The sequence below is a fragment of the Sus scrofa genome, chromosome 12 (assembly GCF_054392235.1).
Source record: "Sus scrofa isolate SSC_HxYL_T2T_F1_AM1 chromosome 12, Sscrofa_HxYL_maternal_Yorkshire_Landrace_v2.0, whole genome shotgun sequence".
Classification (NCBI taxonomy): Eukaryota; Metazoa; Chordata; class Mammalia; order Artiodactyla; family Suidae; genus Sus; species Sus scrofa.
In genome coordinates, this window is record NC_139394.1 from 11,793,723 (window position 1) to 11,814,596 (window position 20,874).

Consider the following 20,874-nt stretch of genomic DNA (forward strand, 5'->3'; position numbering starts at 1 on the left):
ATTATGCTTTTCTGGGGCCCTTTGTTCAGTCTGCACGGCTTGGTGTGCAGGACCCCTTGGCTACATTCAGAGGTGCTGGCAGAGGCGCAGGCCCAGAGACGACACTGTCAGCTAAGTGTCGCCCTCATCCTTGCGTCTTCTTGTCAGAATCCGGTGTCATCTCATCCTCTATTAGGTTTTACAGAAAGTTCTGGGTCCGCTGAGGAAGTATAAGCTTTCTTCCTTTCTGGGCAATTTGCATTTTACCATAAAGTGCTGAAGGTCACCTCGCACCTGTGAGAATGGCTCTTATCAAAAAGGCCAGAGATAAGAAGTGATGACAAGGGTGTGGAGAAACGGGAACCCGCAGGCACCGTTGGTGGGAATGTCCATCGGTGCCGCCACCACGGAAAACTGTATGGAGCTTCCTCAGAAAACTAAAAATAGAACCACCTTAGGGTTGGGCAATTCCACCTCTGGATATTTATCCAAAGGAAATGAAAACACGAACTCCAAAAGATATCTGTGTCCTTCTGTTCATTGCAGCATTATTTACAATAGCCAAGACATGGAAACAACCTAAGTGTCCATGGACAGATGAATGGATTAAGAAGATATGGTATAGAGCTATAATGGAATACTACTCAGCCGTGAAAAGAAGGAAATCCTGCCAGTGTAACAACATGCGTGGACCTTGAGGGCATCAGGCCAAGTGAATTAAGCCAGGCAGAGAAAGACAAATACCATACAATCTCACCTATACGTGGAATCTTAAAACAAACAAGCTCATAGATCCAGAGAACAGATTGGTGGTTGCCAGAGGTTGGGAATCAGGGAAAGGGGGTGTGAAATCATTGAACAGGATCAAAGTAATAAAATAAATAAGTCATGGGGTGTAATGTTCAACATGGAAATGAGAGTTAATAATACTGTATTGCAGGAGTTCCCTGGTGGCCTGGTTCTTAAAGATCCAGCATTCTCACTGCTGTTGACTCTGGTTTGATCCCTGGTCTGGGAACTTCCTGTGTGTGCCGATGGCACCACTAAAAGTAATTATAATACTGGATTATGTATTTGGAAGTTGCTAAGGGAATAGACCTTAGAAGTTCTTATCACAAAAAAAAAAAAAATTTCATAACTCTGTCTGGGGAAGGATGTTACCTAGATTTATCGTGGTGACTATATATATATTCTCTTTGTGATATATAAAAATACCAAATCATTAGGGTATACACCTGAAATGAATGCAGTGTTCTCTGTTTGTTATACCTCAATGTCAAAGAAAAACAAACTCAGAAAGGCCTTCTGCTCAAAGGCCTCCATTTCTCCCGTCCACAGAGATGGGCCTTGACATTTCAGTGGAGGAAGCATATAAACAAAGACGTGGGATCTTTGCGTGTTAAATCTGGAAAGAACCCTAGGTCACCAGAGCCCCCTGGCCCCCTGGTTTCACGGGTAGGAAACAGGCCTGAAAGGGCCACAGGCAGCTCGTGCTATACGGTGGATGGTAGATTGGATCTTGACTCCATGTCCTCTGCCTGTTTCTGCATTTAAGACATTCTTAAAACACGGCCTTTCTCCCCCTGACAGCTTTGAAGTAGTTCACATGCTGTACGATTCACCCGTTTAAAGTAGCTTTTAGTGTATTCAAAGAGCGGGAACCCTCACCACGATGCATTTCAGAACGTTTTCATCAGGGCCCCCTAAACCCCCGCACGTCTTAGCCATCACCCCCTTGCCTTCAGTCCTAGGCAACCCTAATCTGTTTCTCCCTCAATAGATGTATCTATTCTGGACATTTCGTATAAGTCGAATCATACCATATATGGTCTTTTGTGAACAGGCTTCTTTCACTCAGCAAAATATCTTCAAGGTTTATCCGTGCTGTAGCATGTATCAGGACGGTATTTCTTTTTGGCGTCTAATACTATTCCATTGCAGGTTTTATCCATCCATTCATCAGCTGGTAGACATTTGGATTATTTCCGCTTTGTGACTCTTGTGAACATTTATATACAATGTTCATGTGGCTGCGCATTTTATTTTCTCTTGGGTATACTCCTAGGAGTGGAATTTTTGAGGTTATATGATAATTCTGTGTTTAACCTTTGGAGGACCTTCCAGACTGACTTCCAGGCACCACCCCGTCTGTCCCAATTATCTTTCTGATTAGCGCCATCCTAGTGGGTGTGAAGTGGTATCTCACTGTGGTTTTGATTAGCACTGCTTGTCTTTAAACCCATGTGCTCAGAAACCTTCAGTAGTTGCCCACTGCATTTGTAAGATCCTAACCTTTTGGTTTGGTTGAGTAGTCAAGCCCTTCTGCAGATGCCACATTCAATCTTAACATCCCTTCTGCTCACTGCCCCTTGGGGACCCATCACACAGGCCACCCAATCTCCTGATCGTCTTCCCACCCCAGTCCCACCAGACAATCGCCTTCTGCCTGCCTAGCTGTTCTTGGAGTTGCATTTGGATTGCAAATTCCCCAGTTGAGATGGGGAATCGGGGTTCCCAGAGAACGCTGAGAAGGTATGAGTGGTTTCTGCTAAAGCCAGGTGACCTTGTCCAAAGAAGAGGGATGCAGGATACCAGAGCCTACAAGAAAGGGTGCTGGGCTCAGTCCCCTTCCTCCCATAGCTTCCTAGCACATGCTAAGAGCACAGCCCTGGCTCTGTCCTCAACAAAGCCCGAGCAGGAGTTAAGACCTTGGTTCCTGTTCTCGACATTTGCTTCTTTTACTTGTTCTTCACCTGCAGCTGATTAGGTCAGAAACGTTTTAGCCTGACCTAAAGTTTTTCTTATACTTTTAAGAGAAATCCACTTAACATCCTAACTTGTAACAAAGATAGAGCCACCTTATTTATTGAAAAAGATGTCTCTTTCCTGATCTTGAAGTTCCCGATCTGGTAATGCTTTTGGTTCTGGCGATTCCTTGAATGCAGTACTATATAAATACTGCATTATTCATCTCTATTGATCTAAACCATTGCTATGAAAATCCTTTACTTAAAGGCTATTAGACTCCTCCCTGCCTTGAAGCCCCTGATAAATAATACTGGCATAGGTGGGTTGGCTGTTTACGCTTCCAGAATATTGTTGAGCATCTTAAATCCAAATTGCCCTCTTTCTGTAGTTTGTTCCAATGGCAGGCACAGCATCTTCCCGCAGGTGCAACCGTCCATGAATTTCCACCTCCGAAGGGGCCCAGTTCCCTTATCAGGGCAGGACATTTGGCTCAGAAAGGGGCAATTTCCAAATAGGTCCTCCCCTGCACCCACCCAAGTTCCCCACCCTTCCACCTGAAATGGCATTTAATCACTTGCAGAAAGACAACACAGCCTCTCACAGTAAGAACACTTATTTCAGTTAAGAGTAAATTGTTTATTGCCCTCCTTGTAATGGAAGATGTTATTTAAGGACCCTTGGGTACCATGTGAAGAGGAGTAGGCAAAATATCCTAAATTCTGGATTCTTGGCTGAAGGGTGGACAAGGTCAGGGTCAACTCAGGGAGGTCTTACCCTGGGAACGTACTTTATATTGGAGTCTTTGGATTAGAGCGAATTGTCACCGCCTGCGAGGCCGTTCCTCCCCTCACCAGCAGGTGGCGCTGTAGTTGTACCGTTTTCAGATGCCCTTTCCAGGCCGGGCCTCCCGGATGGACCTTGGCTTTTCATCTGCGGTTTACCCTCTGCCAGGTCTGTGCGCCCTCTCTATCAACCATTCCAATTCTTACGTGGCCTATCCTGGAAGCCTGACGACAGGAGAGATTGTGCTGTACGATGGACACTCCCTGGTAAGTTGGCAGCGAGCCCGACAGCCCAGCCCACCTGCCTGGCCGCCTGGTCCGGGACAGGTGAGGGGCAGGCTGGGTCGCGTGGGGTGAGGCGCGCAGGTGGAATCAGCACCCGGCGAGTGCGCAGTGGCCGCGGCCGTCGGGTGTGGAGGGGAAGGTAGTGCTCTTTGCCCTCATCGCCATCAGTCAGCATAACCACCCGGCAGCGGGCCAGGCCCAGACACCTGCGGTGGAATGGAAACCTCGTGCCAGCTGGGGCCCGTCGTCGGGCTGAGTGTGTCATGCTGGGCTGTGGCACGGCCTGCGACAGAGTGCAGCTGTTTCACGTTTCCTGTCCTCTGCTCTCAGAGGCTTTGCGGAGCGGGGCAGGCTTGCTGCAGGAAGCCAGGCGCCCAAAGATGCATCCAGAGAGCCCCTGCGACATCACTCTTGCACCTGGCTGCCCCTCCATCTTCCCGGGGGCAGGAAAAAGGACAGAAATGGAGCGGCCCTTGAGGCAGGATCAAGACACACAGGGAAAGGACATACAGCTGGTGGAAAGAGAGACGCGGAGCCCAGCACATGCGGAGGGTGTCCTGGAGGAAAGACATTTTCTCTCTTCCCCTCATCAATCTCCATCTGCCTTTTCACCAACAGAAAACACTCTGCACCATTGCTGCCCATGAGGGGACACTGGCTGCCATCGCCTTCAATGCCGCCGGCTCCAAACTGGCGAGCGCGTCGGAGAAGGTGAGTGCTCCCGTGTTTGGGGCGCTTCTCCGCAGGGCAGGGGAGGGCTGCAGGTGGCCTCAAAGAGCAGATGGGAGGGGACAGGTGATACGAGGACTGGTGGGCCCCTGCATGTTTGTTTGGTGTATTGGTGCATTTGTTACATGAAGAGGCCACAGGCCTCTGCTGTGCAGGATACGAGAAACTTTGCACCAACCCGCACGGTCTTAAGACACGTGCATGCACACCCGCTCGGGTCCGGATAGGTGCTGTGCTGTGTTTCAAAGACACAGTAGACACAAAATGCATGGCTGTTCAGCAGGCAGGCCGGATATCTCATGACTAGCAGTCGGGGCAGGTGACTGAGCTGAATTTCAGACGCCTGAAAAACAGGTGTATTTTTGACAAGCAGGGACTGAATATTCTAGAAGCCAGAGCCCTTTGAAGGAACACGCACAGCACCTTGGGCTAGGGGAGGGAGAGGGAGACAGAGGGTGTTCCATTCACAGCCCCAGAATGGTTTACGTGGCACAGACACAAACCAAAAACCTCTGGGCGCAATGCTCGGTGCTTCCTCTCCCGAGACAGATGTTCAAAAGCAATAGGACAGGCTCCTCTCTAAAGGGACACATCTGTGTGGCCATTCACGGGACGAAACGCCCACCTGCTTTCTCTTCCAGGGCACTGTCATCCGGGTGTTCTCGGTACCCGAAGGGCAAAAGCTCTATGAGTTTCGGAGAGGAATGAAAAGGTCTGTCTGCCCAGGAAAACCCGCTTGAACGTACGCCCAGAGGTTCTGCAGGGGACAGCTGGCAGCCATCGGGGAGTGGACCGAGGGTGGCTGTGTCCCCCCGCACCCCCCAGGCAGGGGTCTAACTCTGCTTCCTCAGGTGACTGACCTAGAGGCCCCGCTGAGTGCTGAGCACACCTGAGAGCGGAGAGGACTTGTTTTTTTCCCCCCTTTGGCCATGCCCTAAGCATATGGAAGTTCCCTGGCCAGGGATCGAACCCACGCCACAGCAGCAGCCCGGGCCACTGCAGGGACAACACCGGATCCTTAACTGGCTGCTGTGCCACAGGAGAACTCCCGGGGAGGCTTTTTAGCCTGGGCCTTCAGCCTGGAGAGCCCCCTTTTTTTTAATTGTAGTATAATTGATTTACAATGTTGTGTTAATTTCTGCTGTACAGCAAAAGTGATTCCATTACACGTATATGTAAATTCTTTTTAATATTATTTTTCATTATGGTTAATCACAGGGTATTGACTATAATTCCCTGTGCTGTACTGGAGGAGCCTTGTTATTTTTCCTCTTGTATATAAGAGTTTGCACCTGCTAACTCCAAACTCCCAGTCCAGCCCTCCCTTCTCCCCTCTCCCTTGGCAGCCACAAGTCTGTTCTCTATGCCTGTGAATTTATGTTTCATAGACAAGTTCACTTGTGCCATATTTTAGATTCCACATGTAAGCAATATCAGATGGTATTTATCTTTGACCTACTTCACTTAGTATGAGAATCTCTAGGTCCATCTATGTTGCTGCAAATGACATTATTTCATTCTTTTTTTTTTTTTTTTTTTTAACCACTGAGTAGTATTCCATTGTATATATGTACCACATCTTCTTGATCCACTCCTCTGTTGATGGACATTTAGGTTGCTTCCATGTCTTGGCTGCTGTAAATAGTGCTGCAGTGAACATTGGGGTGCATGTATCTTTTCGAATTATGGTTTTCTCTGGATAGATGCCCCGGAGTGGTATTGCTGGATTATATGGTAACTCTATTTTTAGTTTTTTGGAGGAACTTCCATATTGTTTTCCATAGCGGCAGCACAGATTTACATTCCCACCAATGACGTAGGCTGGTTCCTGGAAAGCCCCCCCCCCCTTTTTTTTTTTTTTGCCTTTTGTCTTTTTAGGGCCGCACCCATGGCATATGGAGGTTCCCAGGCTAGGGGTCTAAGCAGAGCTGTAGCCGACGGCCTACACAGGGCCACAGCAATGCCAGATCCGAGCCGTGTCTGCGACCTACACCACAGCTCACGGCAAGGCCAGGTCCTTAACCCACTGAGCAAGGCCAGGGATCGAACCTGCAATCTCATGGTTCCTAGTTGGATTCATTTCCACTGCGTCATGATAGGAACTCCTGAAAGCCCTTTTCTGATGTATGCACGGGCAGCCAGCCAAGGAGAAATGAGATGAGCGAGGGAGTCACAGCCCAAAAGTATTTAAAAAAAATGTTTTTTTGGCCAGGCCTGAGGCAGGTGGAAGTTCCTGGGCCAGATATCGAACCCAAGCCACGGCAGTCACTGCAGTGCATGACAATGCCAGATCCTTAACCTGACACACCTCAAGAGAACTCCCAAAAATAATTTCTGATTTTCTTGCGTGGAATAAAAAAGTATGACGGGCTGGGATCCCATGGCTTGCAGATGGAAAACTTCCAACATGACAGGAAGGAGCAATGCTTTGTTTCTTCTCTCTGGAGCAACAAACCAGTAAGAATATTTCCAACATTAATTTGAAAACAGGGATGATACAGTATTGAAGGGATTTTAGAATACAGGCCAACCTCCGAGATACTGTGGGTTCACTTCCAGACCCCCCCAATAAAGCAAGTATCACAATAAAGCAAGTCACACACATTTTTGGGTGTCCCAGTACATATAAAAGTGATGTTTCCACTAGACTGCAGTCTGTTAAGTGTGCAACCGCATTATGTCTAAAAAACCCAGTGTGCATCCCTTAATTTAAAAATGTCTTATTGCTAAAAAAAAAAAAAAAAAAATCAGGCCATCATCTGAGCCTTCAGTAAGTCGTAATCTTTTTGCATTGCTCACATCAAAGATCACTGCTCACAGGTCACCATAACAAATATAGTAATAATGGAAAAGTCTGAAATATTGTGAGAATGACCAAAATGTGACTCAGAGACACGAAGGGAGCGGATACTGTTGGAAAAATCATGCCCATGGTCTTCCTCGAGGCAGAGTTGCCACAAACCGTCAATCTGTAAAAAACGCAGCATCTGCGAAGCATAATAAGGCAAAGCCCAGTAAAGTGAGGTCTGCCTGTACCTAGACTCTCCAAGATGCATGTGCGTTTTTTTTCATCGAGCTGATTTTTTAACTATAGGGCAACCCTCTCCCACTCCTTTCCCCGGGCTCATCTGTCCACGCGTTGCTGTGTTTCTAGGTATGTGACCATCAGCTCTCTGGTTTTCAGTATGGATTCCCAGTTCCTCTGTGCCTCAAGCAACACAGAAACTGTGCACATCTTCAAGCTGGAACACCTCACCAACAGGTAGGCACAGCGCCAGATGTGACACGCTCATTAGACCTAGGAGTCGGATCCCAACCACTAGGCTACCAGGGAACTCCAACAAAACAAAGCAAAACAATTTTTTTTTTTTTTTTTTTTTTTTTTGCTTTTTAAGGCCACGCCCACAGCATATGGAAGTTCCCAGGCTACAGCTGCCAGCCTACGCCAGAGCCTCAGCAACGCCAGATCCAAGCTATATCTTCGACCTACACCATAGCTCATGGCAACGCTGGATCCTTAACCCACTGAGCGAGGCCAGGGATCGAATCTGCAACGTCATGGTTCCTAGTTAGATTCGTTTCCACCGCACCACAATGGGAACTCCTTTAAAAAAAAAAATTAAAAAAAAATTTAAAAACAGCAGGTGTTCTTTTTGCGGCTCAGCAAGTTAAGAACCCCACATTGTGTCCGTGAGGATGCAGGTTCAATCCGTGGCCTCACTCAGTGGGTTAAAGATCCAGTGTGGTCGTGGCTGTGGCATAGGCTGGCAGCTGCAGCTCCATTTTGATCCCTTTCTTGGGAACTTCCAGATGCTGCAGGTGAGGCCCTAAAAATAAAAAATTAAAACAAAATAATAGTGAAGTTGAAAAAGAAAAAATACAGACTACAGGAGTCGGGTCCTGGTTATCCTGCCAACATACATGATTCCTTCTCCTTTTCAACGCCATGGACTTGACTTAGGTTGTTATGTCTTCACCCTCCTGGTGAGTGCATGTCAGCAACGGCTCAGGGCTAATGCATGGCTGCACAAAACCTGGGGCTGCCCTCCTGACTTCTCAGCCTGGCTCTGCCCCTTCTGAGCTGCAGGTGATTTTATCTTCTCTACTTCCGTTTCCTTATCTGCAAGACATAAAATAATAATCATATGTGCATCTTAGGTTTATTAGGAGTTCCTTGACTGAAAGCCTAGCACAGAGTAAACGTCTAGAAGTGTTAGCCAAGCTCACTATAAATACAGGCTTCATGAGAATGGGCTATACTGTGCTTCACAGACACTAAGGGTTTTTTGTGTGTGTGTGTTTCTTACAAATTGAAGGTTCGTGGCAACTCTGCCCCAAGCAAGTCCACTGACGCCATTTTTCCAATAGCATTTGCTCCCTTCATGTCTCTGTGCCACATTTTGGTCATTCTCGTAATATTTCAAACTTTTTCATTATTGTGATACTTGTTATGGTGACCTGTGATCAGTGACCTTTGATGTCACCACTGCACGAAAGTTACGACTTGCTGAAGGCTCAGATGATGGTCAGCATTTTTTAGCAACGAAGCTTTTTTTTTTTTTTTTTTTTTTTTTTTTTTTTTTTTTTTTACCCTACCCACAGCATATGTAAGTTGTTCCCGGGCCAGGGACTGAATCTGAGCTGAAGTTGTGGCAGCGTCAGACCCTTAACCCACTGTGCAGGGGACAGAACCTGAGCCTTCGCTGCACCCCCAGCTGCTGCAGTTGTATTCTCAACCTACTGTGCTACAGCAGAAACTCTGATGAAGCATTTTTTTTTTATTAAGGGATGTACATTGTGTTTAAGACATGATGCCACTGCAAATTTAATGGGCTGCGATGTAGTGTAAACATCGCTTTTACATGCACGGGGAAAACAAAAGTGTGTGACACACTTTATTGCAACACTTGCTTGATTGTGACGACCTGGACCTAGCTCGGTATCTGTGAGGTTTGCCTGTGTCAGTCACAGCCGTTACCCAGCACCGCGTGCCCGCGCAACCCGGACTGATGACTGTGCCTGAGAGAAGAGTGCAGTCCACGGGTATAAAGCGTGTGTTAGATTGCAGCCCATGGTGTGTGTCCGCTTCCTGCTGCTGCAGTAACAAATCACCCCGGACTTAGGAGCTTAAAGCTGCACATGTTGGCTGCCTCACGTCCTGCCAGTCAGTCAGTCATCCAGGATGGCACCTGCTCCGTTCCCTGCTCAGGGACCCTCGAGGCTGATGTGCAGGTGTCAGCCCGCCACATTCTCATTGGACTCAGTCCTTCCTCTCCCTGCTCGTCCCTGTTGTTGGTGAGAACTTGGGTCCTCGCAGCTCCAGGAGTGAAGTTCCTATTTCCTTGGTGGCTCTCAGTTCTGCGCGCCTCCTGTGGCCTTCAAACCAGCAAGGTCACATTGATTCCTTCTAAGGCTCTTGACTTTTCTGAATTTCCCTTCTGCCTCTCGCTGGAGAGAGCTCTCTGCTTTTAGGGCCCGTATGATTGACCAAACCCACCTGGATCCTCTCCCCACCGATGTCACCTGGGCCCTGGACTGCAGTCTCTCTACCATCACAGGCTCCAAGGGCCAGGGCGTGGAATCTTGAGGCCACTCCCAGGAGCTCCGCCCACTGTAGCGGGTGGGTGCCAGTGCGTGGGTTGTCATTGCATGCACTGCACATCTGCAGGGACATCTGACGTGCCCCCCACCCTCCACCGGCTCTAAGTCAGACCTGCCTCAGAGCCCAGCCCTACGACAATCCCCCCCCCAAACTCTCTTCAATCATTTCACCTCAGAGACACCATTTTATTTTATTTATATAATGATTTTTATTTTTTTCTATTATACCTGGTTTACAGTGTTCTGTCAATTTTCTACTGTACAGCATGGTGACCCAGTTACACATACATGTATGCATTCTTTTTTCTCACATTATCATGATCCATCATAAGTGACCAGACATAGTTCCCAGTGCTACACGGCAGGATCTCATTCCTAATCCATTCCAAAGGCAATAGTCTGCATCAATTAACCCCAAGCACTCCATCCTCCTACTCCCTCCCCTTCCCCCTTGGCAACCACAAATCTATTCTCCAAGTCCGTGATTTTCTTTTCTATGGAAAGGTTCATTTGTGCTGTTTATTAGATTCCAGATATAAATGATACTATATGGTATTTGTCTTTCTCTTTCTGACTTACTTCACTCAGTGTGAGGGTCTCTAATTCCATCCATGTTGCTGCAAATGGCATTATTTCATTCTTTTTGATGGCTGAGTAGTATTCCATTATGTATGTATACCACATCTTCCTAATCCAATCATCTGTCGATGGACATTTGGGTTGTTTCCATGTCTTGGCGATTGTGAATAGTGCTGCAGTGAACATGCGGGTGTATGTGTCTTTTTCAAGGAAAGTTTTGTCCAGATATATGCCCAAGAGTGGGATTGCTGGGTCATGTGGTAGTTCTGTGTATAGTTTTCTAGAGACACCATTTTATAAGCTGGCATTTTCCTTGCACCAGCCCTTCTTACAGGCAGGTGACCGTGACTGTCCCCACTTTCCCCAGTGAGGACAGTGGGAAACGAGAGGTGAAGGAACTGTCACCCAGCCCTCCTTCCCCTGTGGTCCTGGAGTCCCACTGCCTGCATTCCGCCAGTGAAACCCGCACCCCCCCCCCCATTAGCTGCTCCCGTTATGAACCCGTGTTTCCACCCTGAGGGCAGGACCTGGGGGCGGTACTTCTATGTAGGTCCCACCCTCAGTGCCGTGCTCCAGGGCCCGCAGGAAGGTGTGTCCAGGGTGCTCAGGACCCTAGGACCACAACAGAAGGCCTGGAAAGGCTCATCAGATGGGAGCATCCCGACGCAAAGAGGTTTGTCCGGAGACCATCCGGCCAGTTGGTAACAGTGAGAAATAAATACCAGCGCTTCGGAGCTGCAGTGTGTTTTCGCCACCAGGATCAATCCCGCAGGCAAGCGGCCTTCTCCGCAGTTGCCGCCCTGGTCCTCGAGGGCTGCAGGCCTGGAGCGCACCCTGGGGTGGGTGGGTGCGCCCCCTCTGTTCTCCCTGCTGAGAGGAGCGGTCATCTGCTTTGTCTGGTGGAGACTGGGGTGACTGCAGGGGGCGCACCAGCTCCCTCTGAAGTACCTCCGCCTTCCTGATGGCCGGTACCCGGTGGCTCCAGGGCTGAAATCAAATACCGTCCAAAGTGTCTTGCCCGGAGGTTCGCCTCCCACGCAGTCTGGCCCGGGAGGGCTCACGACTCAGACCGGCCTGTTCTTCCGTGAGCCCAGAACAGGCTGGGGCTGATTTTACAGGGTCCAGGGCCTGATTCCATCTCCCTCACTCGCGCTTAGTCCCCTTTTAGAAATCTAGACATCAGGCCAACCATCAGATAGAGCTTTCTTAATGTAGGGAGGCGGTAGCACTGGGAACCTCTTAACAGCTTCGCAATGGCCCTGCCGAGGGACAGACAAGCCCTCGACGCCCTCCGGGTTCTGCCGGAATGCCATGTCCCGGGTCGTTCCAGTGGGCAGAACATTCCGCCCAGGCACAGTGCCTTCCCGGGGAGGGGAGCGCGGTTTGGGCGCCGAGACTGCTGGACGGCTGCCGGGCCGGCCGCTCGGTCTCATCCTCGCCTGTGTGTTGCGCCCCCAGCCGGCCGGAGGAGCCTTCCACCTGGAGCGGCTACATGGGGAAGATGTTCCTGGCCGCGTCCAACTACCTCCCCGCCCAGGTGTCCGACATGATGAACCAGGACCGGGCCTTTGCCACCGGGCGTCTGCACTTCTCCGGGCAGAGGAACATCTGCACGCTGTCCACGTACGTACCGCGCCACCCACTCTCCGCACGCAGGAACCGCTAGAGATGAGTTTTCCCAAAGCACACAATTCCCCAGACACGCAAACGCTTTTTCAAGAAAGCCAAGGGGAGACGACAGCCAGGCAGGGTGGGCAAAGTCAGACCCTCTGCCGTCAGCCCGCAGCTGCTTTTCCCCCGTGTGGTTGGACCATTTCTCAGGTGGCAGGTGGAAGCTGGTTACAGTGACGCTGTTGGAAACAGGTCCCACGGAGCTAAGTAAAAAGTCTCTAGGAGTTCCCTTTGTGGCTCAGCAGTAAGGAACCCGACTAGTATCCATGAGGATGTGGGTTCCATACCTGGCCTGGCTCTGTGGGTCTGGGATCCGGAGTTGCCGTGAGCTGTGGTATAGGTCACGGAGGTGGCTTGGATCCTGCATTGCTGTGGCTGTGGTGTAGGCTGGCGGCTACAGTTGTGATTCAATCCCTAGCCTGGAAACTTCCGTATGCCACAGGTGCGGCCCTAAAAAGCAAATAATAATAATAATAATAACAATAAAAGTCTTTATGTAAAAAGGCTCTAGTTCCAAAGTCTAGGTTCCGACATCTATGGGGTCGACAGATGGTTTACCTTAGATGTTTAATAGCATTTTTCTTTTTTGTGTCTTTTTAGGGCAACACCCGTGGCATATGGAGATTCCCAGGCTAGGGGTCAAATTGCAGCTGTAGCTGCCAGCCTATGCCATAGCCACAGCAACATCAGATCCGAGCTGCATCTGCCACCCATACCACAGCTCATGGCAACACCGGATCCTTAACCCACTGAGTGAGGCCAGGGGTCGAACCTGAGTCCTCATGGACGCTAGTCAGATTTGATTCTGCTGAGCCACAACAGGAACTCCTAAAATCATTTCTTAAAGTTGAACATTTGAAACATTTCGTAAAACTCGCCAGCAGAGATGGGAGCCAGTTTTGCTCTCGCTTCCTTCCTGTCGCCGTTAAAAGCAGAGACACACGTAAGGTGGAGACTAGGCTGATGTTCTTGTCGGCAGGAGAATTTCACAGAATTGCAGGGGGTGCGCGCATCATCTTATCTCAGCCACAGGATCCTGTGCAAACAGGAAATGATCCTCAAGGCAGGCCCCTGGGATGCAAGGCAAACAAACAGCCAGACACCCAGACTCTGGGGTCGGCGGGCTGTGGCACGAGAAGTTGGTGACGCCCAGGGGAGTGGGGCTTTGTCCCTTGAAGCTGGTCTGAAGCCCATGTTTGTTGTAATCACAGCACGTGTTTCTCTTGGCTCGTAGGATCCAGAAATTGCCCAGGCTCTTGGTCGCATCCTCCGATGGACACCTGTACATCTACAATTTGGACCCTCAGGACGGAGGAGACTGTGTCCTAATCAAGACCCACAGGTGAAGAGATGAGTTTTCGGAAAGCCAGCCTTTCAAAGAGCCGGTCCGGCCCCGTTGCCCCCTCGCCAAGAACCGCGGGAGCCTCGGCCTCGCTTTTCCTTTCTCCTTCACGACCCGTCCTGGTGGTGGCCAGCCCCTGGGCTCACTTTGGGCATCCTCTCCCCCTGTGACAGAGGGCAGACAGGAGACCATGAGCTGCTACTGTCCCCTCACCTGGAGCTCCCCTGGGGGGCCTATTTAGTGTCCTCCCCAGCTGTGCCAGGAAGCATGAAGGACCAGTCTTCCTTCATTAGACGTGAAGTGTCGTGGTTGACCCTCGAAATGTAAGGTCCCTTGGGTGCACCCCAACCTGGCAGGGAACCGAGAGGCCCCACACCTTCAACTCAAGAGGCCAAGCATGCACTTCCTAATGCTTTTGCTTTTCCTCTTTTAGGGCCCCACCCACGGCACATGGAAGTTTCCAGGCTAGAGGTCGAATCGGAGCTGCAGCTGCCGGCCTCCACCACAGCCACAGCCACACAGGGTCTGAGCTGCGTCTGTGACCTACGCCACAGCTCATGGCAACGCCAGATCCTTAACCCACTGAGACGAGGGCTCAAACCCATATCCTCGTGGATGCTAGTCCAGGCTCACTTCTGCTGTGCCGCAACGGGAACTCCCCTCGTGCTTGTCCTCTTGGCAGTGCCCTAGGTGTGTGATGATCTTTCTCTTTCTCCTCCTTTCCCTCTTCATCGGGGCAACTAGCTTGCTTGGCTCAGGAACCACCGAAGAGAATAAAGAAAATGACCTCAAACCTTCATTACCTCAGTCTTACGCCGCCACTGTAGCCAGACCAAGCCCGTCTTCGGCCTCCACGGTGCCAGGTGAGCGGGTGGGGGTGGGAACCTGTGACAGCAGCCTCCTGCTCCTGTCACCGCTGCTCTCCCTGCACCGTTTATTCCCTCCCAGGTGACGCCCTGGGAGTAACCTCTTAACTCAGGTCCCTAAACCTGGCAGGCATGGCCCCCAGTGGTCATCTCCCTAACAAGCAGCATCAACCCTTTGCCTCCTGGAGGATTTGCCCTCGGGTGGAACGTTTGAGGTGCTGGGTGGAAGGGCGGGTGAGACCAGCTGTGCAGAGGCTTAGGGATCGTAAATGGGGGGGATTTGGGCTCATCCGGAGCACCGTGTGCCCCGGTGAGAGGCAGAGGCGGCCTCCGTGGTTTCCCCGGATTCTCGCTTTGCTGAGGCTGGGCCCTGGGGTCACCCTGTGGCTTCTCTCACCACGTCGCCGTATTGGTTTCCAGGTTATTCCGAGGACGGCGGGGCGCTCCGAGGAGAGGTTATTCCCGAACACGAGTTTGCGACGGGACCAGTGTGTCTTGATGATGAGAATGAATTCCCCCCTGTGAGCATCAGGAATCCTTAAGGGCGGCTCAGGCTGTGTGCTGGGACCCCTTCCCCTGGGGCACGGGGCGAAGCCCCTCTCCCTGTTACCGCGTCCGTAACAACTAATCCTCCTCTCTGATAGCCGCAAAGCCGTAGAGTCTGTGGTGCCGCGTGCTCCAGACCCCGCAGGCCAGCCCACCTGACCGCCCTGCGGTGGAATAACCGAGTACTAATCTGGGGAGTCCCGGCGGCCTCACTGCACTCAGAGGCCCGGCGGCCTTGACTTTGCTTCTTTAGCCCTGTCTCTGCCACTCACAAGGTGGGGACGTGCCTGTGTATGTCAACTCCTTTTCCCTCGGCTCCGGAGGTGCTCTAGCAGGGTGTTGCTGTCCCTGTGCTAGAGGGGAAGGATCCAACGGGGCTGCCCCCGCTTCCCCGGCTCTGAACCCCTGACCAGTAACACCCACGCGGAGAGCAAGCGGCGGCACAGAGCCCTCTGGCCTCCTCTAGTGGGTCTGCCTGGTGTCCTGCTCCAGCTGTTCTGACCCCCAGGGCCCCAGGGGTAGCGGGGCACTGGGTTCGGCCCCTTCCGGCGTCCCGGTGTCAAGAGAAGCTTGTGCCCCCAGCTGGCTGCCAGGGCCTCTCCTCGGCTTCCCGTCCTTTGAGCTTCCGTTCAGAGCAACAGGTAGACCCCTCTTGTGAGCTGCAGTTAGAGAACAGCCCAGACAGTCCCCTGGAGACCATTTAGAGGAGTTCCCTGGTGGCTCAGCAGGTTAGGGATCTGGCGCTGTCACTGCTGTGGCATGGGTTCCTTCCCTGGCCTGGGACCTTCCACATGCCACAGGCTCAGCACCACCCCCCCCCCAAATAATCATTCAGAGATGGAAGCCCATGCTTAGGCCAAGACTTGGGAGGTCAACCGAGTGTCCTTCCCGGAGGCAGAGAGAAGTGGCCGTCGGGCAGAGGTTGAGCTGTGTGTCTTCTGGTCATTGTCTTGTATCTGTTGGATTCTACTTGCAAAAGGATGAAGCGTGGGTCTGGCTTCTTTCCTGCTTAGGTCCATGGGACAATCTAACAAATTTTTTAAAAACGAGCTGCCGTGGGGCCATCTGTGTAGGACAAGAGGGCGTGTTTGTGATCTCAGCTCGCAATTGACATCTCTGGCTTTTAATAGGCCAACTGCCAAGTACAGTGCCAACAAGTGAGTTTATATTTCACGGGTGGAAAGCAGTCATGCTTTAAAAAACACTAATTACACATCTAAAAACATCCGTTGGCTTGTGGCCTCCCCCCAAAACCAGTTGTTTTGCCTTTGGGTTCTCTTGCCCCAACTAGCCAGATAGGGAGGTTTTCTCTCCCCCACCCTCAAGTTGGTGGTAGTTTACCTGAAGCTGCATCTTCCAGGAACCCAGAGCAGGTCGGAGGCTTTGGGGATACAGGTTGCCGTCTGACCCATCATTAAGTTCCACTTCAGCAATTTGGGTCAGAAGTCTGTTTCTGTTATAAAAAGACCATTAGAATCTTAACAGTAATCAGAGTAGACCTCACAACCTTTTAGATTTAGAGTCGGATACTTCAGGTGTTGGCATTCGGAAGGTGATCCCTTGCCAAAAAACACCTGTACCGAATAATAGGTACATAGAGCAGATCATTTGGGGAGTAAAAAAGAGAGAGAGGGATGCTTAGGAATGAGCACTAGAATTTGTGGAACGTCCTTTTTGCCCATATGCTGCTGGGAAGCCGGGTTTGAGCCAGTGGTCCTGTCTCCCTCTTAAGGACCAAATGAGTGAAAGTCAGTTTATGGTGCATGGGGGGTGGGTATTTATGCTCAAGAAAAGCCCCCTGCCCGAGGGAGGGTCCATTATGGAATGAGTTCCCTCGTGCGGTCGCTTGGTCCTGGCCGTTTTGAAGCAGCCCAGTGAAAGGGGCTCTGAAGCTGTCAGACCCCCGCCCTGCAGGCAGCCAGCCAGGGGAGGGCTGTGTTCCTGAGAGACAGGGATGCAGTGGCAGGTGGGCTTCTCCATCTCACCGTGCAAAGGTCAGAGGCCTGAGCGCCGGTGGGATCTTCTCCAAGCAGGGACCATCTCGGTCACACCCTCGTTGGCAGGAAAAGTCACCTGGAGATGCCAGACACTTCCTGTCTCTGTGTCTGTGCAGAACAGGTGTGCCTAGCACACACCTGCCCAGAACCCACGCCTCTCCCCGATGTTCCTCAGAAACTTCCAGGACCCTGCACGGATCTTGGGGCCTCAGCTTGGTTCCCATCCCTTGTCAAGGACACGCGTACCCGTTTGCCCGGATCATCTCACAAAGGGCTCCCTGGGCGATCGCCTCTTTTTGACATATACTGACACTTCCCCGGGTAGGATCACTCTTAGCTCTTTGGGGTTTCCTCTGCTCCAAGAACAGGGCAAGAAAAGAGAATCGACCATGTCTGGTCCCTTAGGAAGATTCAGGAAGGGAGCAGCTTTTGGTTCCGTCCCAAGCCCACCCTCCCAACGCTGACAAGTCTGCCTATTTTCCGACACTCGTCTCACTCTTGGGAGCAAGAGGAAGGGAGCTGGTTCCAAGGGTGTTTGCTGACTCGTAGTGATTTAGCAATCGGTGTTTACAAGTGAGATGAGCCTTTAAACACACACACACACACACCATAAACATCAACACACGCACTTATTTTACAAAGAGTATTTTCTGAAATTGGGCCATGCCCGTCTACACGCCAATTAGACGGGTGACTCTTCTGTGGCCATTTGTGAGGGTCAGTCTGGACAGACGGATGGGAACGTTCCCCCGCGCTGGGGCCCAGCTCTGTCCCCGACTGTTTAGCCTGCCTCACCGCCCCTTCCCGGAAAGAGTAAGGCCCTTCTGTTTTGATTTCGGTAGATAATCTTGTGCCGCGGAAATCAGAAGGGCAAAACGAAGCAGTCATGATGAGCAGCGCGCCTCAGAAATCAGGACCTCCCTGTCAGGTGGTTTTGGAGGAAACCAGGAAGGTGGAAGAAAGGCGTGCGGTTGTGTGAGCGGAACGGGGGCAGGAACCCCAGGCGCCGCCTGCTTAAGCCCCGGGACGGGACGCGGTCCGCTGTCCAGCAAGCTCTTCTCAGCCCCGGTCGCCGGTGGGGACAGGTGACGTGGTGTATCTACGTCCCACTATTGAAAGTGTGTTACAGCCACAGCGTCGACGCGAACTAACCATATTGGTCTCTAACCCGAAGTTTATATTTCAAAGGGCATCCTTTTTAAAATGTATGCTGTGTAAAAATGTACTTACAGGAAGACCTCTTCGAACTGTATTTCTTGTATATGACATACATAGAGAGACTGTTTTAGCCAAGCAAAATATTTTTGCAGTGATTGAGAATAAATCATTTATTACCTTTCAGTCCCACTTAGGACACTAATAATAAAACCATGGCAATGCACTTTTGAGGCTTTAAAAATTCATTTCTTTGTGGTTTTTAGGAAGCAGGAAGAACTCCTAGAGACTTTAAAATAGCCATTTGACCGAGCAAAGGGGAGGGAGGGAGGGCCTGTGGGCTTTTCTGCTCTGAGACCTGGAAAGAGACCTAACTTTGTCAAATCTGCATCCCTGGGGAGCTTCCTGGACACGCAGGGTCTCAGGCCCCATCCCAGGCACACCTGGTCAGAATCTGCACTGTCACAAGCTCCCAGGGGACCTGTATGCATGTTAAAGACTGAGAGGCCTTGCTCTAGATACCAGTTGGAATGAACCTATGCTAAAATGACCAGCGAAACTGGGGACATTAAAAACAATAAAAGTAGGAGTTCCCGTCGTGGCGCAGTGGTTAACGAATCCGACTAGGAACCATGAGGTTGCGGGTTCGATCCCTGCCCTTGCTCAGTGGGTTAACGATCCGGCGTTGCCGTGAGCTGTGGTGTAGGTTGCAGACGCGGCTCGGATCCTGCGTTGCTGTGGCTCTGGCGTAGGCCGGCGGCTACAGCTCCAATTCAACCCCTAGCCTGGGAACCTCCATATGCCGCAGGAGCAGCCCCAGAAATAGCAAAAAGACAAAAAAAATAAAAAAAAATAAAATAAATAAAAGTATTGGGGTTCCCGCAGTGGAAACGCATCCGACTAGCATCCACGAGGACGCAAGTTCGATCCCTGGCCTCTCTCAGTGGGCGAGGGATCCGGGGTTGCCATGAACTGTGGTGTAGGTCACAGACTCAGCTCGGCTCTAGCGTTGCTATCTATGGCTGTGGTGTGGGCCAGCAGCTACAGCTCCAGTACAACTCTTAGTTTGGGAACTTTCATATGCTGCGAGTGTGGCCCTAAAAGACAATACATAAATAAATAGAAGTATTGGAGTTCCCTGGTGGTGCAGCAGTTAAGGAGTCAATGTTGTCACTGCTGAGGCTCGGGTTGCTACTGTGGCTTGGGGTCCATCCCTGGCCCTGGAACTTCCACACGCCTCAGGTGCAGCCAAAAAAAAATGAATTGAGTGGCATTCCCACTGTGGCCCAGCAGGTTAAGGATCTGGCATTACCACAAGCCAAGGCTTAGGTAGCAGATGTGACTTGGATCTGGTGTTGCTGTGACTGCAGTGTAGGCTGGCAGCTGCAGCTCTGATTTGACCCCTAGCCTGGGAACTTCTATATGTTGTGGGTGCAACTATTAAAACAAATTTTTTTTAATAAAAATAAATAAAATACAATCTCGGAAAAATTTTTTAAAAAATGTATTGAGTGCCCGCTCTGTGTCATGTAACGTTCCAGGCAGGCATTTTCACGTCCCCCCTGTTTAATACTCAAAATCAGCTTGCAAGTTAGGTTAAATAATTGCCCACATTCAAAAGTTAGGTCTTGAACCTGGTCTGACCCCAAAGCCCAGGTGCTTCTGCTTACAGCTCGGTGCAGCGTGCTCTTAAACCAGCATGCGGAAGGGACAGCAGGGGACACAGACTGGTGGCCTCAGAACAAAATTCTGAGACTTATCATAAAAGCAGGCATCACTGCCAAGAGGGGGAAACTGCAGCTCAGATGTGAACGGGCCTGGCTCATCTCCTGAGAGTTCTGTTATACGGCCTGGCAGCGGCAGGCCGTTCGCTGGGGATTACAGCAGGGAGTGACCGAGGGGTCCCGCGTATAATCAGCTCTGGAGATGTGGTCGTCCGCAATGTCCCGAAGGACACCTCTAAGAGCCTCTCTGACCTTGGGCAACACCCGCTGGTACTCGGCACTGCCCCTTTCCAGAGGGGCAGCTTCTGCAGCATCATCGTCCAGATTGAAGATAAGGGGAGGCTCGTGGTGCTGCTCAGGGCCGACACTCCCATCACAGGCTTTGGCTCCACCTGCAGGGAGGGTGACAAGAGACACCCCATCAGTCTCAGTGTGGGCCCTGTGTCGTGAAGACGGCTATGATGGATTATAAATTAATTCCAACATAGCGGACTTGGATATTCCAGTGACTGCGCTCCCTGTCAGAGCAGTTGCCTTGAGAATTTATACTCACGGCAGGGATGCTCGACTGTCCAAAGGGATCTGGAACTTCTCCTTGGACTTGCCTTCAGGGCCAGCAGGACACGGCCTCAAACATCATTCACTGGAGTTCCCGTTGTGGCTCAGTGGGTTAAGAACCCAACTAACTCTCCCTGAGGATGCGGGCTTGATCCCTGGCCTCACTCAGTGGGTTAAGGATCCGGCATTGCTGTGAGCTGCGGTGTAGATCGCAGACACGGTTTGGATCCGATGTTGCTGTGGCTGTGGCGTAGGCTGGCAGCTTATAGCTCTGGTTCGACCCCTAGCCTGGGAACTTCCATGTGCAGCAGG

At 51.0% G+C, this 20,874-nt stretch overlaps 2 protein-coding genes across 14 annotated transcripts in view; one reads left to right on the forward strand and one right to left on the reverse strand.

The window, feature by feature from the left end:
* Positions 1–18,506, forward strand: part of WIPI1 (WD repeat domain, phosphoinositide interacting 1) — a 36,698-nt gene extending 18,192 nt beyond the window's left edge. Inside the window, 9 exon segments of the mRNA NM_001190294.1 lie at positions 3,679–3,776; positions 4,413–4,505; positions 5,165–5,235; positions 7,678–7,785; positions 12,162–12,326; positions 13,609–13,716; positions 14,461–14,579; positions 15,003–15,103; positions 17,968–18,506. Coding sequence (NP_001177223.1) covers positions 3,679–3,776; positions 4,413–4,505; positions 5,165–5,235; positions 7,678–7,785; positions 12,162–12,326; positions 13,609–13,716; positions 14,461–14,579; positions 15,003–15,103; positions 17,968–18,015 — 911 coding nt within the window. The 3' untranslated portion in view covers positions 18,016–18,506.
* The window catches only part of ARSG (arylsulfatase G), a 129,636-nt gene continuing 127,188 nt past the window's right edge, over positions 18,427–20,874 (reverse strand). For 10 of the 13 annotated variants that reach the window (XM_021066718.2, XM_084983880.1, XM_013989905.3 and 7 more), the window contains one exon: positions 18,427–20,396. In XM_021066718.2, the coding sequence (XP_020922377.1) occupies positions 20,122–20,396 (275 nt within the window). In that variant the 3' untranslated portion in view covers positions 18,427–20,121. The remainder of the gene's footprint in view (positions 20,397–20,874) is intronic. The other 3 variants (XR_014820886.1, XR_014820887.1, XR_014820888.1) reach the window with 1 other exon arrangement.